The sequence below is a fragment of the Eleutherodactylus coqui genome, chromosome 9, assembly GCF_035609145.1.
Source record: "Eleutherodactylus coqui strain aEleCoq1 chromosome 9, aEleCoq1.hap1, whole genome shotgun sequence".
Lineage (NCBI taxonomy): Eukaryota > Metazoa > Chordata > Amphibia > Anura > Eleutherodactylidae > Eleutherodactylus > Eleutherodactylus coqui.
Window position 1 is genome coordinate 91046319 of NC_089845.1, and position 25441 is coordinate 91071759.

At 43.2% G+C, this 25441-nt stretch overlaps 1 protein-coding gene across 11 annotated transcripts in view; it reads left to right on the forward strand.

Annotated features, from left to right (window-relative positions):
* DTNA (dystrobrevin alpha) overlaps positions 1-25441 on the forward strand; it is a 226281-nt gene that overhangs the window by 66578 nt on the left and 134262 nt on the right. For 9 of the 11 annotated variants that reach the window (XM_066578052.1, XM_066578056.1, XM_066578053.1 and 6 more), the window contains exon 1: positions 1893-2054. The exons of 1 other annotated variant lie outside the window; for it this stretch is intronic. In XM_066578052.1, coding sequence (XP_066434149.1) covers positions 2038-2054 — 17 coding nt within the window. In that variant the 5' untranslated portion in view covers positions 1893-2037. Of the gene's footprint in view, positions 1-1736; positions 1827-1892; positions 2055-25441 lie in introns of those variants that run through there. One more of the 11 variants, XM_066578055.1, reaches the window with a different exon arrangement.

The window sequence follows — 25441 nt, forward strand, 5'->3', positions numbered from 1 at the left end:
AACTATGATAGCTTAAGCATGCTATTATAGATCTAGACCTTTGTTTTGATACATATAACCCCTGCTGGATGATATGGGAGTGTTTATACAGAGGAAGGGGTGGTTATTAGACTTTATTCATACTAGCAGGGTGTTTTTTTTTTTTTGTTTTTTTTTTTTTTACTGGTACAGTCTAGTTAAAAATGGAAATCTGAAAATGGACGTGAAAAGGAAAGAATCTGAAAACCTTTCTGTTTACATCCGTATTTCCAAACTCCAGTGTCAGAGGGTGTATGGGCTCAGTTGTTTTACCGCCATTTACCGCGATTTTACCGCCATTTTCGGATGCAAGTTATTGCTTCTGACAATCGTTTTTAACGCACCCCATCATTGTCATAGGTGACGATGCGCATTAAAAAGCATGAAAACGGCATTGGAGCGCTTGTCTGGGAGGTCCCATTGAAATCAATGGGAGCGTTAAACGAGTTTAATGTCTGAAAGTGGGTGGGATAGGTCTAGAAAATGTAACAAATTGTCTTGTCACGTGATGATTGAATGCTATAAATATGAGTGAGTGAGAGTTAGGAGCGGTCTTCTATCCGTGGTCTTCTGTCTGCTTCAACGGCTGTGAGAAGAGAGAGATTGCTGGCCACTTGGGGGTACCTTCAACCCTCATGTGGTGACGGGATGGAAGAAGAAGAAAGGTATCCTGAGATCCCTAATTCCAGGAACTGCCTGTGAGGAATGAGTGAGAGAGGAGAAAGAGTCCACCGTGCAGCAATTTACCTTCTAAGTCTCAAGTGAGTGTCTGCAGAGTGTTGTGTCCCCCACTGGTATTATCCTGCATCCAGAAGTGTGTGTGTCCAGAAGCAGAGCCATACAGAAAGCAATTGTAGGCCCAGTTTTATCTTGTGTTCTTCCTCCCTGACCGTCTTTTAAAGTTCTCTTTACCTGTATGAGTGAGTAAGCTGTATTCTGCAAAGCCTGAAGTAAATTTTGCCAGTCACTGCCCGTTCCCAGTGATTGAGTTTCCCCGAATTTAATCGTGTGTGTACTCTTTATCTCTACCACCAAAAAGATCATCGGTGTGAAGGAATGGTGGCGTCACGAGTGACAACGTCTACAATTCACTACACTTAGACAGGTAACCACTATCGCAGCGTTGCCTGGAAGAGGCCTAGTAGTACCCTGGCACGCGTCCCTCCGGGGAGGAGTCTGGTAGAGCCACCGTGACAAGTGCTATCTCTACCCCACCAGCTCCTCAGCGTGGGCCTTGTGTCTTGGTCGCTGGGGGATGTTACAAGTAGTCAGTTACTCGGGCAGAAAAATAGTTTGGATAGTTGATGTGTTCATCAGCCAAACAAAAAAAAATGAGTAAGAAGTTCATCTTGACACGATCTGTTTATTATGATTAACCTTATGTTGGTAAGTGAATAGAAACTGTTATTAATCTGGCACATGAGAGCGCCTGTCTTGATATATTGGCATTCCTTTGTGCTATTGCTTAGTTTCACTGCATCTTTATTGGGTTTTGCAGGCAGAGGCGACAGTTCAGCCTGCTACCCGGCAGTCCATTGGAATGTGCTTGAAAAGCCAGCTCTGAGTAAATTGTTGTCTTGTGTCCTCCCAGATGAATAGGGAGAGCTGGTTTTCCTTTTTCAGGTCTCCCCCTGACAGTCAGGGAAAGCTCCTCTTTCATCCCGTAAGATAGGCTGCAGACAGCTGAACGATTATTTAGCTAGATATCCTGGAGAAGACAGGGATAGTGGGGGAGGGAGGCGAGGGGAATGCACAGGCGAGAGCGAGGATTGGTCAGCGCTGCAAAGGCTGTCTTCAGAACTACACTGGTATGTGAAACCAAATCACTGGCAAGTTATAGATAGACGCAGAATATTCAGCATCCCCAGCCAAAATCCAAGTCCAAATTCAATGTTCATCTGTGTCAGCGCTCAAGTTTTTTGTTTTTTTCCTCTTTTGTGAAGACTTTTTTGTATCGAGCCTGCATTTATTTTTGTATGAATTGTGTGGACTGCTAAAAGTAAAAACGGACAGCGAGTCATGGTGCAAACTATAGGGTGAGTGCTAAAACTTTCTTCTGCTTTCTAGTCTAGTCCAGTGTTGTTTCAATGGCAATTGCATTATAGTAAGAGTGATATGGTGGGCTACCAGCAGAACTATTTCAATACTAGTCGGGTATTTAGGCGTACGCAGCTCACAGGCTACTAATAGAGGAATATTTCCTTTTGTGTAGGGGGTAACCTGATTTGTTTGTTATATCCCTGTTCGCATTAGAGGGGTTTAGTTTTAAGTCTCGTACGTGTCTTTCAGATTGAACGGAAGATGATACTGGTCTGAGTCTGGGAACTAGGACTTGCGTCGATGGCGGGAGTGAACTAATATAATGTACTCAAATCCCTCTTTTTGTGCGGGTAGGAGTGATTTGTAAGTTGGATTACTCTGCCGCGCTTCAGAAGTGCAATCGATTTGAGTTGACTTACGTCAAGGTTAACATATTTACCTTACCTATCATAGGCTAATGAAATACGCATGAAAGTAAGTGTCCAGTGACATGTCATGAATGGGTAGCTATGGAACTATGTATATTTTTAGAGAAGTGATATCACTACTGTATGAGTCATTTCAAGGGAGTTTCCTAAGTGTGAGTGGCACCTGTTCGAAGACATAAAGACATTAAAGATCATGTCAGTAGTCCGTGACTTGTACAGACGTTTTCAAGCAACAGTCTTGTATGTTCTACACTGCATTGTATGTTGCTTTACATTGTATACACTGAATGGCCACTTTGTTGGAGATCCCAATTGAGTCGCGTGTTTGGACATCTTTTGGACTTCAGAACCATAGCAATTCATTGTGCTGCCCATCCGTAGTTATAAGAAGACAAGGGACGCCAAAAAAAAATAATCCCCTTTACCATTACTGCACCTCCACCAGCTCATACTGTTAACACCTGACAGGAAGGATTCACGATGATTACGCCAAATTTTGAGACTCTACTCAGCATGGTGCAACATTAAGTCTAGTTTCATCTGACAAGGTTGTGTTTTTATGCTCCATGATCCAATTTTTGCACTATTTTGCCCACTGAAGTCTTTGCCTTTCTGGCACTCAAACTGCTCATCTGCTATTATAGCCCATCAATGTTCTATCCCGACAAGTTGTGCATTTGGACACAGTACTTGGAGCACCAGCGTTGTATTCTGCTGCTACTTGCTTGACTGCGCACCACCTGTTCGTCACAATGATTTTTGACATGGTCTTCTGACCCCTTTCATCGATGAGATTTCTAAGCCCACAGGATTTCCCTTTCGCTGGATGTTTTTTCTCAGTTGCACCTTTTTCAGTGAACTCCCCATACTATTGTACAAGAATACCCCACATGGTTGGCAGTGTTTGAAATCCTGGCCCTGGCTAGTCAAGCACCAATATGATAACCAGGCCTCATTGGAAGGTGATTTTTCCATTCTGATGTAGATTCACACTGAAACTGATCCAAGGAAAAGGTGTTGACCTGATTTTATGTTGCACTTCAAGATCGTGTGTTTAATTTCCATTCATTTTCCTATAAAAGAATGGAGATCACCAATTGTTTCTGTGCCTGGATGTGGCAGCCACCCCATCAGGTGAAAGGCACAGGTGTGTCCCTCGCTTATGTGAACAGGCCCAGCGTAGGCCCAAAAGTACAGTAAGATGTACAAAATCGCTTCGTTCGTAGGCCAAATATGTTTCGCTGAAGCATGTGCAATTGTGCGTACGACCATGTGAACAAGCCCTAATACTTTTTACTGAACTGAGTCAGCTAATGATGGGAATACTAAACAATTGCTTAATTCAGCTTATTAGGTGCAGTCTTTAGATTCAAACAATATTGAGAGCAATTGATGAAAATCTTTGCTAGTAGGATTGTTAGTCCTTTCAACACAAGTGCAAACTGTTGGTAGTAGTGGTTCTCAAGGCAACCTCTATGAAGCTTGCAAGTTGGCAATGTGTTGGTTGCCCCTCTATTTCCCAGCTGTTACAGACATGACTACCCGTCTTAATTGAGTGGCCCCTGGCTGTAACAGATGCCCAACCTGTTTGTGGCATCACACTTCCACTGTTACTCTGGGAACAGCTACTGGATTACTGAAGGGTAAGTGCACTTTATAAGGGTGTACACTAGAGATGAGCGAGCATACTCGCTAAGGACAATTGCTCAATCGAGCATTGTCCTTAGCGAGTATCTCCCCGCTCGGAAGAAAAGGTTCGGGTGCCGGTGGGGGTGACAGGTGAGTTGCGGCCATGAGCAGGAGGGAGCTGGGGGGGGGGGGGGAGAGAGAGATCTCCCCTCTGTTCCTCCCCGCCCGCCGCCGGCAGCCAAATCTTTGCTCCCGAGCGGGCAGGTACTCGCTAAGAGCAATACTCGATCGAGCAACTGCACTTAGTGAGTATGCTCGCTCATCTCTAGTGTACACCTAACAGCTCCAGCCCCAGCTGACCTTCAAAAACACCAGTATAAGGGTACATGCACACGGGCGGTTTAACAGTCGCATCCAAAATTCTCAGGTGAAGCAGGCATCAGACAGCATTCAGATATTCTTCACACTGTACATTGACAAATCAGACAAGAATAAGACATGCTGCAAATTTTTTTTTCAACTCTATGGGTGATATTTCCGTCCGATTTTTTTTCGTACCAATTTTTTGGTCCAAAAAATGGATGGAAAAAAAGCACATGTACCTATGGCCTAGTACACAGCATCAGGGGCATACCTAAAGGCTTAGGGGCCCGGGTGCAAAAGTTTAGCTCGGGGCCCCCCGAGCCCTTTTTCCCCCTCGCCCCGTACCTATGCCTGAGATCCGTGCGTCTTGCTGCCCATAGGGATGCATTAGCATCAGTAGGGCAGCTAAAAGCATGCAGTTGGGATTCCTTCCGGGCGTGCGGGTTGCTCGCACAGGAAGGAATCGCAGCATGCTCCATTTTCCTGCGGATCTGCCGCACGGACGGCTCCTGCGGCTTCCATTGAGGCCTATGGAAGCCGTTCATATCCGCGGCACAGCCACAGCTGTTTTTGTGCTGTGCCGCGGATATGCGGGAGAACAAGAGATTTTTTTTTTTAGATATTGGTGCGTATGCACGCGGCACGCTGCCGAGCACGTCCACCGACCGGAAGAAAGAAGATCCGGCCTGCACAGAGGGGAGCCCCGCAGCGTCCGGAGAGGTAAGTATAATGAATTTTCCCTCTCCATGTCCTCTGGCTTGTACGGATTTCACTGCAGGATTTAGCAGTGAAATCCTTGCGTGCAAGTGACCATGAAGCCTAAGAGAGATTCAGAGATAGATAGATATTAGATAGATATTAGATATTAGATAGATATTAGATAGATATTAGATAGATATTAGATAGATATTAGATAGATATTAGATAGATATTAGATAGATATTAGATAGATATTAGATGGATGGATGGATAGGATAGAGAGGCAGGCAGGCAGACAGACAGACAGACACAGAAAAAGACAGACAGACAGACACAGAAAAAGACATACAGACAGGCAGACAGACACAGAAAAAGACATGCAGACAGGCAGATGGATGGATAGATAGATACATACCCCGGTGCCAGGACTACTACTTTGGTGAGGAGAGCAGCTGTCAGCAGGACGGAAGCAGTAGGGAGATGACCTGGTCCCTGGTCCACTGGATGCCGTGCTGTACTGGGGAGTCTCTGTCCTCCTTGCTCCTCCCCCCCTCCTCTTCCCCTGTCATCTCTCCAACTTACTTCCTCCTCCCTTCCCCTACTGTCCTCTCTGGCTCCTGCTGTCGGCGGGACCGCACTAAGCACGCGGCCGCCGACAGTGCATGGGGAAGTGAAAGTATATGGTGGAGGGCGGCTTCTGGGCCCCCTCCAGCGCAGGGGCCGGGTCGCCATTGCGACCCCGGAACCCCCTGCCGGTACGCCTATGCACAGCATACAATCAGAGCAGCCTTATTTCAATGAGGAGCTCGTCTACTCCTTAAATGGAAGTATCCCCTTGTAGTTGGAATCACAAATGCATTTTTTTGGCAATTTTAGATGCAGTTATTTATACCAAAGCAGTAGTAGGTCCAAAAAGAGGGAAAGTTATAACTGAAAGTCTTGTACTTGTCCTCTTTTTTTTGTAGTCATTCCAATCTTGCGGTGCATTCAAACGTCGCTGATTTGGTTCAGATCTGTAACAGATTTCACCTTTTCTATTAAATTCAGATCTGCACCAAAATATGTAGAAAAACCTGTAACATGTGAACACACCCATATGCTACAAACTCGACCTGATATCGCATTCATGAATGTTTGATTTACCTATGCAGGCGTTTTTCAGGCAAAAACACATTGCATCTGCGAAATTCCAATCCTCTCGCGTGAGTTTCCCGGGCAATAGAGGATAGGATGGGTTTCCCGTCGCTTTAAATGGGACAACTCGTATGCACATCACACGGCAACATAGAGCATGCCACGTAGCATCGCTCATGTATATGACTCCATTCAAAAGAATAGGGTTCATATTTGTGCAAGATTTGTGCGTCTTGCAATGTGGCCTTAGGCTAGAATCACGCGTACAAATATGTCTTTGAGCATAAGGCCTCCTTCCCACGAGCGTGACGGGCTCCGCCGCGTAATATTACGCTGTGAAGCCCGTCACGGCGCCCCCCAGAGCCCCTATACTTACCTGCGGGAGATAGCGTGAAATCGCTTCCCCGCCCACCGCCGACGCGTCACCGAGCGTGTCACGTGACGCGGCCGGCCGTGTCACGTGACGCGGCCGGCCGCGTCATATGGCGTCATATGACGCGCGGCGGTGGGCGGGAAAGCGTTTTTTCACGCTATCTCTCGCTGGTTACAGCGGGAGATAGCGTGAACGGACGGCTTCCATTGACTGCAATGGAAGCCGTCAGTGCGTACAGCCCGTCCTCACCCGCAGAAAATAGAGCATGCTGCGGGTGAGGACGGGAGAAATCGCGGTGCGTAATTCCGCGGTGGAATTACGCATCGTGAGCATTGTGCTATTAGGTTCAATAGAACCTAATAGCTGCGGGCAACGCAGCGGATTTTCGCCGCGAATTACGTGGCGGAAATCCGTTCGTGGGAAGGAGGCCTAAGGCTGTATTCGCATTAGATTTTTTGAACATGGATCCTTCCTATGAACCGCGACAGATTTCCGAGGTTAAGTTGTGAGTTTGTACGTGCAGCTTCTATAGATCCTCAGAGAGACTTGGCTCGGGTCAATAGAAAAACTCCACGTGAGGATTCTGCATCAACAAGGGCTTAATTTTTTTTTCCGCATGCAGATTTAAATTCTGTTAAGTGAATGGGCCACTACTGGGCATGGATTTCACCGCAAATTTCCCGTGGAATTGGTTGTAGATACAAACTTGATGTGAATTTGACATTAACACAGTAAAGGACTCCTACCTTTATTTTAATCAATGAGTCTTTCAACCTGGCCAAAAACTCCTACCCACTTTTTTATTTATTTTTAATCCTGATTGGCTTAGTGAATGGGAACATTCCTTAGTGTACATGTTAAGAATTAATGTAAAGAAAATACCCCATTAATTGATTTATGGTGATGAATGTGTCAGTTAAATTTGCCATTATTCCTAATTAGTGTATTTTGGGTGCTTTAGCCTACATTTATGAAGACTGGTGTTTCAGACAGCAGTGTAAAATTAAAAAGGTACTTGGCATTAATTGCACCAAATTTATTGAAAGATGTATGCTTTTTAAGAAGTTTGGCACTTTTTGGACTGTCCTTAAGGTGCGTTCGCACATTGCTGATTCGCTGCACATCTACAACAAAATGTGCAACAAATCAGTGATTTATAAAGAAACCCAAAGCCAGACAAGGTTGTCTTTTTCTGACTTGGTGTTAACCCTTTCCAATCCACTGTCTGACGTCTCCCAACATTCTGATTGAAGCCTGTACAGCTCCAATGTCAGTAGACATCCGGCGGGGTATTTTTACTGTAGATTAGTGGCTGCTCTGTTGTCAGGAGCCTCACTGGCATATCACATACTGCAGTACTGGCTCTAGCCAGCAGATGGTGCCATTGTAAAATGGCAGAAAGAGAGAGCCCCCTAGGAAACCCTGAATCTAAAATTGGATTGAAAAGGGTTAATAAATCTATTGAATAGATGGAGACTCCTCTTTCTGCCAGTAAACCTCGCCCAGTTTTCTCTGCACTTTTTGAAACTGGTGATAAATAAACTGTACATCATAATATGCAGCTATTGAATTTTATTGGACAAAAAAAGGTGCAAGGCTCATGTCTCTGATTTCAGTGTATTCAATAGAAATTGGCCTATATTTTTTTGCTTGGAGCTTCCTTTTCTGTTGCATTGAAGTAAAAGACATTAACTTCAAGTGTGAACCTCTCTCTCTTTGTGTACTTCAATTTCGTCTAACTAGCGCTCTTAGCGGAGTTAAATAAATAGAACAGGATTTTCCCACCATAATAGGTTGTATCCTGAATCGCTAGAAAGAAGGACACTCTAGTAATGGACAGTTGCGCTTTTTTCCTCTGCACAGTACTAAAACGAACCTCCAATGACATCCTTGTTGTTTAGTTTTTATTTAGCTTGTTTGTTTTATTTTTCCTGTAATGACCTGTTTTTGAAACATTTCATAAAAATATAATAGTTGGGAGTCCAACCAACCATAACTACCCCTGTAAAAAAGTGTGTGGGTCCCCAATCTGGATGGGGATGATGCACAATGTCGCTCAGTAGAAATGGTGGTGACTGTCGGACACAGCACAATTCTCGTATTTTTAGACTGAAGCTGATTATAAGGATATATTCGCACGTAGCATAAATGCTGTGGATTTACTGCACAGAGAATCCACAGTATTTAATGTACAAGCCATGTGGTGAAAAAAAAGTCTGCACCAGAATTGATGTGGTACGTATTTAACATTAAAGTATATCAATTTCTATGACTGATTTCACCTTTTCGAATGAGGGGTAAAATCTGTGTGAAATTTAGCGTGTGGAGTGCAGATTCACACTAAAATCCGTTGCTACGTGTGAATGTATCCTAAATCTTATATAGGGGTAGTTAGCATAATTTTTCCACTTTTACATTTAATGTTAGGTGTCTGCTGCCTTACTGTATACTGTTCACAGTTTTTCTAGCCACCTGTTCATGTTGCCTGGAGCAGCGGCGATTATCAAATTGAAGACTTTTTCCCAATCTTTGCCTGTGTAGAAAATTATAGGTTTTGCAGGGACCTAGCTAAATGAAAAATTACATTATCATGACTGCTGTCTCAGCCTAGAAAATAGCTCCCTGTCCTTTGTATACCAGTGATTCCTGAGCGTGATTGTATAACCGTTCACAATTGGCTACAAGGGTACAGAAAACACGAAGGAGTTGTTTGAAATGAACCACATTTTAAAAAAAACAACCTTTCATATGTGGCTTAAACGTGTTGTGCCAAGTTATAAAGTTATCCCTCATCCACAGGGGGCACAATTTTCTTATGAACTGTAAACCACAGAAACGGCACTACGGTGTGGCAGGAACTGGAACTTAAGACTCGTGCCCGTCAGCATTAGGGAGTTCCGCTTTCCTGCTCTATTTGGGGAGCAGAAAGACGGCACTCTCTGGCTGAACGGGACTGTTTTATGATGGAACCAAATGGACCCCCATTGACTATAACTGGATTTCCGGCCAGCAGTCCACAATTTTTGCAGCTCTATTTTGTCCTGTTTTCTAGCGGAAATCAGCAACTGAGGTTCCTAACGGTAGTTCCGACGCTGATGTGAACAATCCATTACTGCTATCTCATAAAAAACGTTGAACCTTTCACTTTTCAGTGATGTGTAGATTGTGTACCTGTCTTTTGTAATTTGTAATAAAATCCCTAAGTCTGCTCTTACTCTTTAAATAAGGACGGCTCAAATGAGCATCACAGCATATTATGTGCGCGGGTTTTACATGTGTAATACGCTGTACAAATCTGCCACAGGCTGCCATGTTGCCGTGCATGTACATGGTGAATGGCGGCACACAACAATACTCAGTTATTGCATACTTGCTGCATGCAAGGTGTCATGCAATAAATTACGGTCATGTGAGCCCGGCCTAATCCTGCACACCCCTTACCATTGCTTCACAATTCCATTACCGAAATCCTGACAAGTTACGATGGAACGTATATGGAACTCCATTCAGTATACATATTTTTTTGCTTTTTATAAGCTTTTATACTTCTATAAATAGAAGGACACACACACACTAGCTTACCCGTCGCGCGTTGCTGCGAAGACAGACATCTATACATTTGTGTATATATATATATATATATATATATAATATACACCCAATCGCAGCGCAGCTTACATGTTACCACAGCTTTATAATATATAACAACCAATCACAGCGCAGCTTTCGTGCTACCTCTGCGGTACGATATATAACAACCAATCACAGCGAGGCTTTAATTTTACCTCAGCAGTATAATATATAACAACCAATCACAGCACAGGTTTCATGCTACCTCAGCGGTATGATATATAACAACCAATCACAGCGAAGCTTTAATTTTACCTCAGCAGTATAATATATAACAACCAATCACACCGCAGCTTTAATTTGACCTCAGCAGTATAATATATAACAACCAATCACAGCACAGCTTTCATGTTACCTCAGCAGTAATAGAAATAGCAACCAATCACAGCGCAGCTTTTATTCTTCCTCAGCAGTATAATATATAGCAACCAATCACAGCACAGCTTTCATGTAACCTCAGTAGTATAAGAAGTAGCAACCAATCACAGAACAGCTTTCATGTAACCTCAGTAGTATAAGTAGCAACCAATCACAACACAGCTTTCATGTTGCCTCAGCAGTATAAGAAATAGCAACCAATCACAGCACAGCTTTAATGTTACCTTAGCACTATAGGAAATAGCAATGAATCACAGCACAGCTTTCATGTTACCTCAGCAGCATAAGAAATGGCAACCAATCACTGCGCTGCTTTCATGTTACCTCAACAGTATAAGGAAGAGCAACCAATCACAGTGCAGCTTTCATGTTACCTCAGCACTATAGGAAATAGCAACCAATCACAGCACAGCTTTCATGTTACCTCAGCAGTATAAGAAATGGCAACCAATCACATCGCAGCTTTCATGTTACTTCAGCAGTATAATATATAACAACCAATCACAGGGCAGCTTTCATGTTACTTCAGCAGTATAATATATAACAACCAATCACAGGGCAGCTTTCATGTTACCTCAGCAGTATAATATATAACAACCAATCACAGGGCAGCTTTCATGTTACCTCAGCAGTATAATATATAACAACCAATCACAGGGCAGCTTTCATGTTACCTCAGCAGTATAATATATAACAACCAATCACAGGGCAGCTTTCATGTTACCTCAGCAGTATAATATATAACAACCAATCACAGGGCAGCTTTCATGTTACCTCAGCAGTATAAGGAATAGCAACCAATCAGAGCGCAGCTTTCATTTTACCTCAGCATTCTCAATATGCAGCAATTGTCTTGTGATACGTTCGGCGGATGCATCATTTTCTGGTTGAACACTCATCCCGAGGCTCGTAATGCCTTTTGCTTTCGTGCTTGAGATGGAAATCAAACGATCTTTGTCTGGGGGGCATAACTGTCGACGATGCTCGCACGTGTGCCACCTATCTTAGGATAGATGTCCTATGCCAGTAACCTTCCCAGGAGTGTACTCAACAACCTCCCAAAGTCTCATGGCAATTGGATGAATGGTGTAGTAGCGCATAAAGGACAGACAGACATACATTTATTTATATATATCAGGAAGTGAGAGAATTAGATTCCGTACGTAAAATTTGGACACTAATTGTTTTGCACTAGAATTGAATAATTGAATTGGGACCCATTAACTTTTCCTATTGATGACATAATCAATGCTCGTGCCAAATTTCAAGTGAGATATATATATAAAATGTATGTATATATGTAATACATATAAGCTTGTTTCCAGTCAAAAAATCTAAACTGTCACATTACTAGAGAATCCGCATGTTTACTAGGTATTTGAAATATTCTTCTCTGAAATAGTGTTTTTTTTCCCTCCAAACCTGTCAATGTCTGTTCAGTGTCAGGAAGTATGTGTCAGACTTGATATCTCATGGGGCTACAGCCTTGGTCTCCCAATGTCCATGCGCCAATATATTCTCTGGGCTCTCCTCCCTCTTCCTCTCATGTCCCTGCCAGGCGGTGTGAGTGGCCCCCCCCCCCCCCCCCCCCATTGACATTCCCTTTCTGCCTTGGAGTTCAGTAAGAAGTACTGCTGGTACATGTATAGAGTCACGAACAAAGCTCACAATGAATAGAAATGCAAAGCCATACATCAGGGAATTGTAAGAACCCATTCATGCAGCGTATTTTCACCTATGAAAGACTATTGGCAGTGAGAAAAAAAACCTGCCATGAACACAGATGTTATATGCATGAGCTCTGCTTTTTATATGCATGTTGCTAGAAGACAGTGAAAAAAGTGACATCAATTAGGCCGCCTTGTTTTTTTTTCTTTTTTATGCACGAAAAACGGATGTTGCACATGTGCAACAAACTGGTGCAGCACACATATACACGCGCAGTAAATTTGCTTTGTTTTTCACGCGCTGAAATTGTATACGCCTGTGTGAATGAGCCTATGGCACTGACATTGAGGAGGACTGTTCTGGCATGGCGGCTAGGTAATACCCTTTTAAAAAGGTCAATAGAAATCGGTGGAAATCACAGCATGAAGCTAAATTCACAGAAGCCATAAATCAGACAGGATTTGCTATAAGAAAAGGGTGGCTTCTGTAAATGTTCTTGAAGTGCAGCTGACATGAACGGACAAGAGGCTGAATATAGGGAGCGAAGGAAAGATTGGAGTCAAATATGACCCCCAAGACAGACTGCGTGCTGCCGAGGAGATATGGTGGTACCACACACTGAAATGGAAATATCAGGTTTGGATCGGTTGGTAGATGGCAGAAACACAGAAGAACTTTGGTGTTTTAGGCCGGTATCAGACGGGTAACAAAATGGTGTGATTTTCTCGCGATGTGGCAGTGCTACAAATCGCATGTATGTGAAGCCTACATCAGGAGGCTTGAATCGGCAATGGACCGCACAGAGCCCACGGTGCACCATGGGAGAAGACCCGCGGTGCATCGTGGGTGAAGATCCCGGTGGCCATCTTGGTGAAGAAAGAAGAAGGAAGACGTTGCAGAGCAGGTATTCGGGTAAGTAATAAAAAATTTTTTTGGTTTTAACACATCCTTTGGGGTTGTCCTGCGCCGAACGGGGGGCCTATGGAAAAAAAAAAACCTGTTTTGGCGCGAGACAACCCCTTTAACGATGTTTTGTAGTCTGCTACATTGTGAGGAAAAAAAAATTGTGGGTTGCTAAATATTGCTGCTATTTGCGAGATTTTGTAGCCCATATTTCCTTATGGAGACTTCCTTTCTGTTGCATTGCATGAAAGCATGGTTTTTGTGCAGTGCGATGCAACTTTTACAGTAGGAAGTCCTACTGTTTCCTCTAAAATTGCTTGTAGTTTTCAGCAAGCACTTCCTGGCTTGGAGGTTCAAAATCCCCGCCTCCAGGAAGCGCTGGCTGTGATTGGCTCTCGAACGCCGCAGCTCAGCTAATCAGAGCCAGCGCTTGATGAACCAATCACAGCCAGATAATTATGAAAGTGAAATCTACAGCTGGTTTATCCAATAGGGGCAGCTGCTTCAAGTGAGATATAATAAGTCAAGAAAACTCACCTTGTAAAGACTCACTTTTCAAATCACTAGCTCCTATTGCTGATGTGATGATATATATGCTTCACCGCCACACCAGCTAATCACTGCCCTAAGCGTTTGTCAGCCGGTGAATCACGTAACCACTGCGGGTGGAGATTGTGAGGAAGGGTCATATGTTGGTAAGATAAGTCATTGCTTTTGCAATGTACTCCGAGACTGATGGAGTGAGGCGGTGGAATTGTCACTGAAGTAGTGGTGGATTTAAGAGGCGAGTATGGACTTGTTTTGCATATCTTATCGCAGCTCCCAATTTTATTTTTATAAAGCCGGGTAAACCCCTTAATAAACAGAGTCCTCCCATCATAAGCAGTGGGACATTGCTGAGCTTTCTAAGGTGTAGTTTTAAGCATGAGTTAATCCCCACAAAAGTAGCATTTCCTGAAAAGAAGATGGCCTTTCTTCATGAGCCTTTTTTTTAATACATGGTGCTAAAAAATATGGGTATGAAAGTCTGGGGAAAAATAGTGATAAAATATATCTTTCCACTATTTGAAAGACTAGTATATGATCGCCTCTTCCTTTCCCATCAAAATCCCCCATGGCAAGAGGATTTCAAAGGTCTGTTATAGGGGAGAGAGTAATCGCTTACAAACATAGTACTTATCCTCTATTGTAAATTGCCGGCCACTAAAGCCATTTATTAAAAAATCAAACCACTAAATAAATGGAATAAAGTCATTGTGTTCTGCCGAAAGTTGCCAGAATACAGTATAAGCACGTTATACCAGTACTGAACGGTTAGGAGCGATTAGGTAATTGCTTACATCAGTCTCCGTTACATACAGTGACAGCTGAGGCAGAACAATACGTTTTATCATCTTTCACTGGTAACATTTTCTTTAAGCAAAACGGCAAGACATAGAAATTTTAATGGCAGCTTGTCATTTTTCATTTCTTTGAAAAGGGATATTTCCTGGCTGGCTGTGGAGATGCAGGTCTAGCGTGTTCAGTGTGCACTGCATTGTTCTTCATTCTCCGAGCATGTGTTCATACATGCTTGGCAGATGTCTGACTGAAGCGCTGTTTTTCTCATTAGTGATGGGTCAAATGGTCTTTCACTATGTTAATCCTCTATCTGCCTGTAGTAAGCGCTAGATTTCATTGGCATTAGAATGCCATGGTATATTCCTAATTTCTGCAATCTCAGTGATTCTAATCTTTGTCTGGATCGCGACGGCTCTTGTAAGCCCTTGTGCAATGAAGGGTATTAATGACAGAAAAATTTATGTAGCTTGTGAGACGTGAAAAATTATACTTTTTATTACTAAAAGTTTACAAACACAAAGTGCTTTCTTTTTCCTTGACCAGAAAACTTTTCTTGAAAATACTTGGTATACATAGAAGTGAAATATTTGTCCTTAAGAAACCATTTGTTGGTATCTTTACTTTCCTTAAGTTTATATAGTACTTAAACCAGATTCATACAGAAGTCTGGTGCGACCATCTGAAACTTTCTGTCAAACATGTGCCCAAGATGTATGCACATACAGTAACGGTCTCTGAGTCCTATAAAAGACAAATATTTAAAGAATGGACGGGTAGTGCTCATTCTCTACGACCCCTACATATAAACTCCCTCCACCATGGTCATGGAGTTGAGCCTCTAGGGATTGGTGGGGGTCCCAGCAGTTGGAGTCCCACCAATCTTATATTTATCACCTATTCTGATGATATTTCCTGATAAGCTATCCTTCTAACTACATATTGCATATATTTTAAGGTGCATAGAGCTATTTCATTGCTTATGTATTCCCTTAGGTCAGGACTTATTTTCTTCATAAACTTTCACCTTGATATGCAACCTTCTCCTGATAGTTATAGATCTGAATGATATTGTAACGCTAATCAGAAGTAAACCGAAGTTCCTGCCATAATTTTGTCCCCTGACTGAACTAATATATTAATGATAAATGAAGAAAAAGACGTTCCACCCAGCTAAAGCGGGCCTTAATCTTGTCCTCGGCATCGTCCGCTAAATGTGGACCATGTTGAAGAAAAGGCTTTCTGAGGTTTAGCATTTTCTGCTTTTAGCATAGGAGGTGTCCGTGTGTTGGAATAGGCATAAGCTGGTATTTGGCTTCATTTCTAGTCTGCTGTGTTTTCTGAGAAAACAATGATACCATTGTTGAACTTGCCTACAAATGTCTGGCACGGTTCTCAGCTGAAAGTTGTGTTCAGTTATATTCTGATTCAGGGTTCACATAAATGTTTGTAGAAATCAGTTACTGTGCATGATGTTTGTGTTTTTAACAATTAGTATGCCGTCCATAAAAGTGACCATCTTTACTTTGGCTTGAATTTCGGTAAAAAATTAATGGTGCAAAAATTATACATTCTGGCACCGTCCGGCACAAGAGGATCTGAGGCACCAAAAATATCCAGAAATTTAAAAATACTCCATCTTGTCGCCATTTGTGACTACTGCCATGATCGTGCAGTAGTTTTAATGAAACTGGAGTATGCCGTTCCTGAAATCCCTGGGTTTATGCCTGTAGAATATGCTATAGGGTGCTATATGTGAGCATAGCTCTGCAGTTATGATATTCTCATATGAAGTCTATGATCTATCGGATCATTTTCATTGGTTTCCCCTTTTAGGCTAATGATCCTTTTAGTTGGGCTGATTATCAGGCTCGACAATTGGGCCGTGTAAAGTGACAAATGTTTAGCCAATGAACAAGCGAACACTCTCACTTGCTCACTTCTCAGCTGTACGTCTCCCCGTGTGAACAGGGAGACCTATAGCCGGCCAACGCCAGAAAATGATCAAAGATAGTTCGGCCCCATAAGCCAATTATCAGCCAGTGTTAATAAAAAGAAAATGAAGCAAGTGCTGATCAATGTTTGTACCGAATGGCACTCGTTAAATTGGAATAACACCTCTGCCCGTGTAAAAGACCCATAAGGCTAAGCAGAGCGATTTAACCACAAATCAGCATGGTCTTCAATCTATTTAATGGCTACACAATTTTGCAGGTAAACCACAGTTTTGCTCATATAATGACATAAGCCAATAACTGTGAATTTGAAAGATCATGCCGATTTGCAGTACAATCACGTGTTGGCTTCCCACCAACCGCGTTGTGTAGCCTTAAGCTAACCGCTATAAGGTGCAGAAAAGGAAGAAAAAGAGATGTAAGGCCTCCTTCCCACGAGCGTGACGGGCTCCGCAGCGTAATATTCCGCTGTGAAGCCCGTCACGGCGCCCCCCAGAGCCCCTATACTTACCTGCGGGAGATAGCGTGAAATCGCTTCCCCGCCCACCGCCGCGCGTCACCGCCCGTCACCGCCCACCACCGCCGCGTCACCGAGCGTGTCACGTGACGCGGCCGGCCGCGTCACGTGACGCGGCCAGCCGCGTCATTTGGCGTCAGATGACGCGCGGCGGTGGGCGGGAAAGCGTTTTTTCACGCTATCTCCCGCTGGTTACAGCGGGAGATAGCGTGAACGGACGGCTTCCATTGACTGCAATGGAAGCCGTCAGTGCGTACAGCCCGTCCTCACCCGCAGAAAATAGAGCATGCTGCGGGTGAGGACGGGAGAAATCGCGGTGCGTAATTCCGCGGTGGAATTACGCATCGTGAGCATTGTGCTATTAGGTTCAATAGAACCTAATAGCAGCGGGCAACGCAGCGGATTTTCGCCGCGAATTACGCGGCGGAAATCCGTTCGTGGGAAGGAGGCCTAAGGCTTATGTATTTAAATGGTTTTTGGCTCCTAGATGTTTCAGTTTAGGAGCCAGTTGCTCCTAATTTTTTTTATTTTTTTATTCTGAGATCCTGCAGGATATTTAGAATAGTACCATTAAATGACTTCAGCTTTACCCAAGCCTTCCTGAAGCAGTTTACACTGGTTATACTCTATAATAAGCAATGTCACACGTATATTTTAGGCAATGGAGTTTTGTGCTGGGTTGGCATTCAAGTAAAGCCTGGAGGTAATTTTTGCACTTTTTGCTGCTATTTTGAGATAATGGAGGTAAAAAACAAAATGCCTTGAAGAATAATATATATTTTTAAGTTTATTGCCAATGTGGCTTATTCATTGTATTTGCATATAAATGGTCCTGCAACCTGGCAGTTAAACAACTCCTGTTATCCAGGTGGATTCTTATTGCCTGCGAGCAGTAGGTCATGAAGGGGAGAATCCGAGCGGTGTGCAGCATGTTTGGTTTTGTAGCACACAGACTCAGCTGTGATGCAACTACAAAGCCCGTGACAATAGATAACGCTCCTAAGGGCCGTTTACATGGGGCGATTATCATGCAAAATCACGAAAATGTGCGATAATCGTTACGTCTAAACGCAAAGCCATCATTTGTTATTCATTTGACTTTAGTTTGTCACTTACTTTCAACCAGCATAAAAATCATCATTGGTTCGCTTACTTCTTGCTACGCGTAAACGATCCCAGCTCAACGCTTCACAAGGAATATAAAGGGTTGGTGGGGATCTCGGGGTGATCATAAAGTTATCCCCTATCCTGTGTATAGGGGATAAGTTTAGATTTTGGGATAATCACCTTTAACTAATAGGATTAGGCATTGTGTTAACCTTAATAGTAATTACTACAGGATTTGGGGTCAGTCTTAACCCCAATAGGATTAGAGTGTGGGGACGCGCTTTCTATAGTGTGTATATGTATGTGTGTATAATATATTATGTACATGTACTAACTTTGTATCAGTAGAATATTTTAATAGCGTGTCCAAATACATACATTTAGCATAAAGTTTACCTATTCACATAAATGCAGTCATTTCTGGATTTGAAACCCAAATAACCCAATAGCGAACGGCCGCTGTGTATCTCAATGGGGAGAGGCGGGGGAGCAAGAGGAGATGAATCTCCTGCACTGCCCCTGCCCCCCTGCTGGCCGCTCTGTGTGTGAGCCAGCTCTGCTAGTTCCCTGCAGGAGCACGGGAGCACGGAGACACAGGGACGAGTGTCGGGCATCGTTTGCCCAACACTGGTCCAGTGTAAATGGGCCTTAAGTCTAATGATGTTGTTTCTTCCATTAATCATGTTTTGGCATTGTTTTCAATATTGTGTTGGGTTTTTTTTTTACCCTGCAATGGTTTTGTTATTTTTGTGTGTCTCAGTATGATGCATCTGAGTTTAGAAAAATTATTACTCCAGCCTTTTCCTTGTAGATCTTTGCTTTTTCTTTGTAAAATCTGTCAATGCCTGGCTTTTTGCTGCAGGGATTTTGAGATTAGATAATGAGGAGGAAACAGGAACCATAGGATTGACACAGGGCCTCTCGCGAGTATCTAGTATTGGGGATGTTAAGGACTTGACAGCGAGGGGGGAGAAGCAATTATTGGCTACAAAGGGAAACATCTGGAGGTTCCCTATCTCAAGAAATAAGTGTCAGCAGTGAGTGTTTTCGAAGCACTGAGGATCCAGGTAAATCATTTGCCTGGTGCCAGAAGAGGTGTTTAACCTGTGTGTGAGAGCATCGTGTCCACCATAAATGATGACTGGCTCCAGCTCGGATTTCCAGACTCCAGACCTCCCTATTGCTCTTCGATTTGAGAGTTAATCACAATTAATAATGTGAATTACATGCTTCAGATTTATTTCATTGCAGAGCAAAGGTGGTGAAGGATCAAGAGGTTAATAGTATTTTTTTCCCTTACTCCATATGATTTATAACTCCATTATTAATAGACTACCAACCTTTCTTCCATTTCAGGATGAAAACGTTATTCCCATTAAACGCCAAAATTGGAAAAGTTGCCTATCGTGTTAAAACTCTCTGGCAATACATTCTCCAGTGTACTGCTAGAATTCTGCATCTCCCTCGTGGGATTCCATGATTCATAATAGTCAACCCTTGTAGCTGCATTTTGCATTTCACCAGCAGTGAAAGGTGACATGTAAATAGCATACCAAGAAAGGAGGCCATTAGATGAATGACTTCAATAGTTATTTTCACTGGCAGCAAAAGGTTTGTGGGCAAATCGGTCCTAAAGTCACTGGCATTGTCCAGTGATTCCTTGAATATGGCAGTAAACACTAGAATATCCAGAACAGTGCTTACTGATATTTGCAGTGACCCACAAATCCTCTATATCTAGTAGGATCCAGGAAGCGGGTTTTAAAATGTTGACTAGGTGTTAGAGTCCCTTCAAAACTTCACTGCATTCACAGTTCACCTCTTCCCCTATGGATTTCAAGAGGGAAATCCTCCTTCATGTTTTTGGGGATATCAGAAACACACTGAATTCTGGGGATAGTGTCTGGTGTGTCACCTCGAAGTTCACAGACTTCACTTCCTAAATCTCCTGGCCTTCTTTTTCTGTGCGATATCCCTTTCCGTACCTATAGAGTATTCGTAATCTGATCATTCATGTATTCCAGCTGTATGGAGACAAGTCACCGCTCCCTCCTATATACCTCTAGTTCCAAAAAGGACAGGAGGTAGAGAGAATGGAGGACTTTTAATGGCAAACCATTTCTACACTCAGGGAATTATTAGTTTTGAAGACTCCCAGGAATATCTGTCCTTTTTATGTTGTGAGTAGAGATGAGCGAGCATACTCGATAAGGCAAACTACTTGAGCAGGGAGGAGCGGGGGAAGAGAGTGAGAGAGAGATTCCCCCCCGCCGGCACCCGAATCTTTAGAGGCGAGCGGGCAGGTACTCGCATAAGGCACTACTCGCTCATCTCTAGTTGTAAGTTATTTTCTTCCTCATCGGTCTCTGACTACTTACATATCCACCGTCGGCCTCCCCGGAACTGGTGTACTCTCTCTTCTTACCCCTAGTAATTAACATCATTCCCCTCCATCTTTTTTTCTCTTTCTTTCTCACCTTTTATTTCTGTTTCCGTGCTTCAGTGTCATACTTTGTTTTGAGCTGTTCAATGGTGGGACAATACACTGGCCCTCCTAATTTATATGCTGGTTTTCGAAAGTTGACAATAGTACCTGGGGTCACAGGACCTTCATGGCCTGACTTTGTTACTTCCTACCATAGACTTTTGGTCATAAGGTTCATGGGTTGGTTTTAAGTATTGATCAGTCTTACTATTATTCTTGTTCAGCTATTTGTAAAATGTATTCTTGTTCAAGTGTATGTATTTTGCTCTACTATAAAATTAGAATTTAAAAGTTAGAATATTGCACATTTCTGACAATCTTAGGGCTCCCGCACACTTACGTTTTTTTTTTTTTCACGCAATTGTCAATGGGACTTTCTAATGTTAAAAACGCATTGCAAGTTTGAGCTTTGCGATTTTGTGCGATGCATTTTTAACATTAGAAAGTCCCATTGACAATCACGTAAAGAAACAACACAGCAATATGGCAGCATTAAAAAAACACAAGTGGGTAGGAGCTCTTAGGCCTCATGTGCACAGGGAAAATCAGGCCCGCCACGGATTCTCCATGCAGAAGCCCGCAGCAGGTCCCTCTTTTCCTGCGGACATGAGGCCTAAAAAGATGATTTACTTACCTGTCCGGACACTGCGGATCTTCCCTCCGTCGCAGCCGGATCTTCTTTCTTCGGCCCGGTGGATGTGCTCGGCACGCCGGCAGCGTGCCGCGTGCATGCGCCGTGCACTCCATTTTTCTTTTTAACTCCTGCTCTCCCGCGCCGGAAGCAGGAATCCAGCTGCGGGTGTGCCGCGGATCCGGACGGCTACCATAGGCTTCAATAGAAGCCTGCAGGAGCCGTCCCCGCGGGATACCTGCACTAAAATGGAGCATGCTGCAGGTGGTTTCCGCACACGCAATCCACGCCTTAAGGAAAAATGACATCCTCAGGTATCCCTATAGGGCGCGGATCGCGCAAGCGGGACACCCGCTGCAGATCTGTCCCCGTGGACATGAGGCCTTAGTCATGAATGACAAATCACAATTCCCAGACAGTTGTCAAGAGATCTCTTGCCATGCACCTGTGTGACTGTAGCCTGGCTTGGACACTTTTCATCATCTGAAAGTAAACAATAAGGCCTCATGCCCACAGCTGTGACGGACTCCACCAGCGGAATATTGCAGTGTAGTCCGCTACGGCGCCCCTCAAAACCCCCATATTCACCACTCTAAATCCACTGTACACGTCCTGTCTGGCGGGCCGGCGCGCATGTGCAGTACAGCGTGGGACGTGCCGGATGACGCGGCCGGCGGCTACTACAATGGAAGGCAGCCGCGCGTATTCCCACAGCAAATAGAGCAGGCCGCATTGTCTTTCACACTGTGGAATTCCGCAGTGTGAATATTGAGCTATTAGGTTCCATAGAACCTAATAGCTGCGGGACAACGCAGCGGATTTCTGGCCGTGGGCATTAGCCCTACGGGTTCCTACCCACTTGAGTTTGTTTTAATGCTGCGATATCACTGCGTTTTTTTAACACGATTGTCAATGGGACTTTCTAATGTTAAAAACGCGTCGCACAAACTTGCAATGTGTTTTTAACATTGGAAAGTCCCATTGACATTCGCGTTTAATAAATGCAGAGGTATTGCAGCGTTAAAAAAAAAAACGCTAAGCTAAGATTTTGAAGACCTTGGTTGGAATTAATATAGATGGTAAATTAGAAAAGTTTATAATTTTATTACACAGTGAATGAGCTTTGTTTGCTGAAACCATAATATTCCTTTAACATGAAGGTAAAAAAAGATTTCAGGTGATAATGGCTTAGAGAGAAGCTGTTTCCACTCCTGCTGTGTCTGTTTATACTAAGTAATTGTATGCCCCATAAATTAACAATTCCGGAGCATCTTTTCTAAGAACTCTTTTTTGCCATTCCTCTGTTATTGCTCCTAGAAATGTATGATTAGGGGTAGTTTCAGATCTGTGTTGGAATCTCCGGTTGGAGGTTCTGCTGCAGATCCGGCTCAAAGTAACGGAACAAACAGTGCTACATGAAGCGCCTTTTCTTCTGTCCAAAAGCTGGGCAGCTGAGCGGAAACCGAACCAATCCTATTGTAGTCAAAGTGGTCTGTTCTGCGCTGTTGGTTTCTGTTCTGAAACAGAGCCGATCAGTGTCGGGGATTCCCCTTTCCTGCTTCCCAAATGGAGCAGCAAGACGAAACCCCTGTCCATGATGTGAAGGCAGCCTAAATTGACAGCTAAGTGTTCCCATTCTTTCTGTTAAAGGTAACATCCTCTGTCACTGTCTATTCAGTGCTGAGAGAGCTGAACTCTGTGCGGACACACTGCTTTAACAGGAAGAATGTCAGTTTATTCAGAAATTTCTAGAAGCAATAACAAAAAAAGAAAACGATGAAAAAAGCATCTCTAGAATTCGTATTTCATGGGGAATGCAAGAATTTACAAAAATAATCATGTCTGGAGCGGCGATAGCTTCTCTTTAGGGCGCTTTTACTCGAATGAGTGCAATATCAGTCCGTGAAACTCAGACCGATATCACACTTGCATCGCACTTACATAGAAAATTACAAATTTGCACTTTGCAAGAAAAACGCATCACTGCATTTGCAATTAACATACTTCAGAAAAACAACCATTATTCCCTAAAGCCAGAAAAGAAATCACATGGAACTCGCATGTACATGCAGGCGCAATGAGCAATGCACATGTAAATAGACCCATTAAAAATAAGGTGGCAAGACTGCGCATCTAATCATGCTACAACTGTAATCATTTGCATATCGGTCTGAGATGCAACTACATGCCGAGTTTTGCAACAAAACAACTCCTACTTCGAAGTGCTTGATTTTTTTTGACACTGTATATAGGCAAAGTAAATGGACCATGTGCCCTTTTTCTGCCATCAATTATGTGTTTCTGTTGGCTTGGCAGGGAGCTTGGTAGTCAGGAGCCATAGGAATGAGATCGGCATCAGTATTGTGGCAAACACTGGGTCTTGGTGACGCAGCCTTGTTTTCTGCTCCTGCACATACTGTACCTTGAACACTTTGTGTTTATTCCCAGGGAAGACGTTCTAAACTAATAAAGCAAAGCATTGACAATTGTAAATGTCCAGTGTTTATGCCGATACATACAGTACATGGCAGTTCTTCTCCTCTCCTCGTGAAGCTATTTTTAGTGAGTTCTTCACATTTTTCTGTCTCAAACGTGGTATATGAGCATATGGTTTTACTGTAAAACCTGCTGAGTTTTCATAGCACTGATTTATATCAGTGTTATCTAGGGTTCCATTAAAAGAACTCTCATAAAGTGTAGCAGTTGTATAAGACACCGCGGACTGTACGATCAGACTCAGCAAAACTGCCTCATGAAATTCTAATGTGACTTCTGATTAGAAGGAACAACTAAATGCACTTTAAAAAATTGAACAAATGTTTTCTAAAGGCCTTGTCCATATTGTGTCAATTTTTGGGATGGAGTCCAACATAAGAGAAGTGTTCAGCTTCCCTTTTATCCTTTTGTTAAAAGAATTGTGTCATCAGAACATGACCTGTTGTGTTATAAATTAATTTTTTATGCTAAACAATTTTTAAGAATTTTTAGTATTTTTTTATTTATTTTCAATGCCATGATCTGTATTAAAAAAAATCTAAAATCATGTAGTTTTCATACTGACCCTTAAAGGAGATGTCCCGAGGCAGCAAGTGGGTCTATACACTTCTGTATGGCCATAATAATGCACTTTGTAATATACATTGTGCATTAATTATGAGCCATACAGAAGTTATAAAAAGTTTTTTACTTACCTGCTCCGTTGCTAGCGTCCTCGTCTCCATGGTGCCGACTAATTTTTGGCCTCCGATGGCCAAATTAGCCGCGCTTGCGCAGTCCGGGTCTTCAGCAGTCTTCTATGGAGCCGCTCGTGCCAGAGAGCGGCTCCGTGTAGCTCCGCCCCGTCATGTGCCGATTCCAGCCAATCAGGAGGCTGGAATCAGCAGTGGACCGCACAGAAGAGCTGCGGTCCACGAAGGTAGAAGATCCCGGCGGCCATCTTCAGCGGTAAGTATTGAAGTCACCGGACCGCCGGGATTCAGGTAAGCGCTGTGCGGGTGGTTTTTTTAACCCCTGCATCGGGGTTGTCTCGCGCCGAACGGGGGGGGGGGTTTAAAAAAAAAAAAACCCGTTTCGGCGCGGGACATCTCCTTTAAGCTGAAAAGGCCACTCTGGGGATTTTTTTTCCATTCTTTATGTAGCTATCTTTCTCCCCAGTACATATAAGTGGGGATATTGTTGCCTTGGTTAGTTCTTCCTTTCTATTTGAAATTTCTGGCCTCTTCCTACTTGGGTGGTCATGTGATCTCGATCTCAATTCTAACAAGCTTCGATTTTGCTTGGAGTCCTGCTGTCTGACATTAGCTAATTTCATAGTCTGTTATGTTGTTACATGGAACCTACTACAGAAACTGCTAAGAGGGAGGGGCGTGGAGACAGACACTTCTATCAGTTACTGATGATGGTCACACAGTTATAACAGAGGAGATCACAGCTCATCCTTCTTACTATATACTTAGGGTCTCTAGCTTATTTTGAAGAATATAAAAGTTAATGATAATTCCCCAAGCAGGCAAAAAGTAATATAGCTTTTAGCTATTACTGTGCTGATGCATCGTGGGATTGATTTGAAACTGAAAGAAAAATGGTGCCTGATATGCATCAGACAGGAGGCTGTACTGAATTGAAGTGGGTGTAATACACAGGCA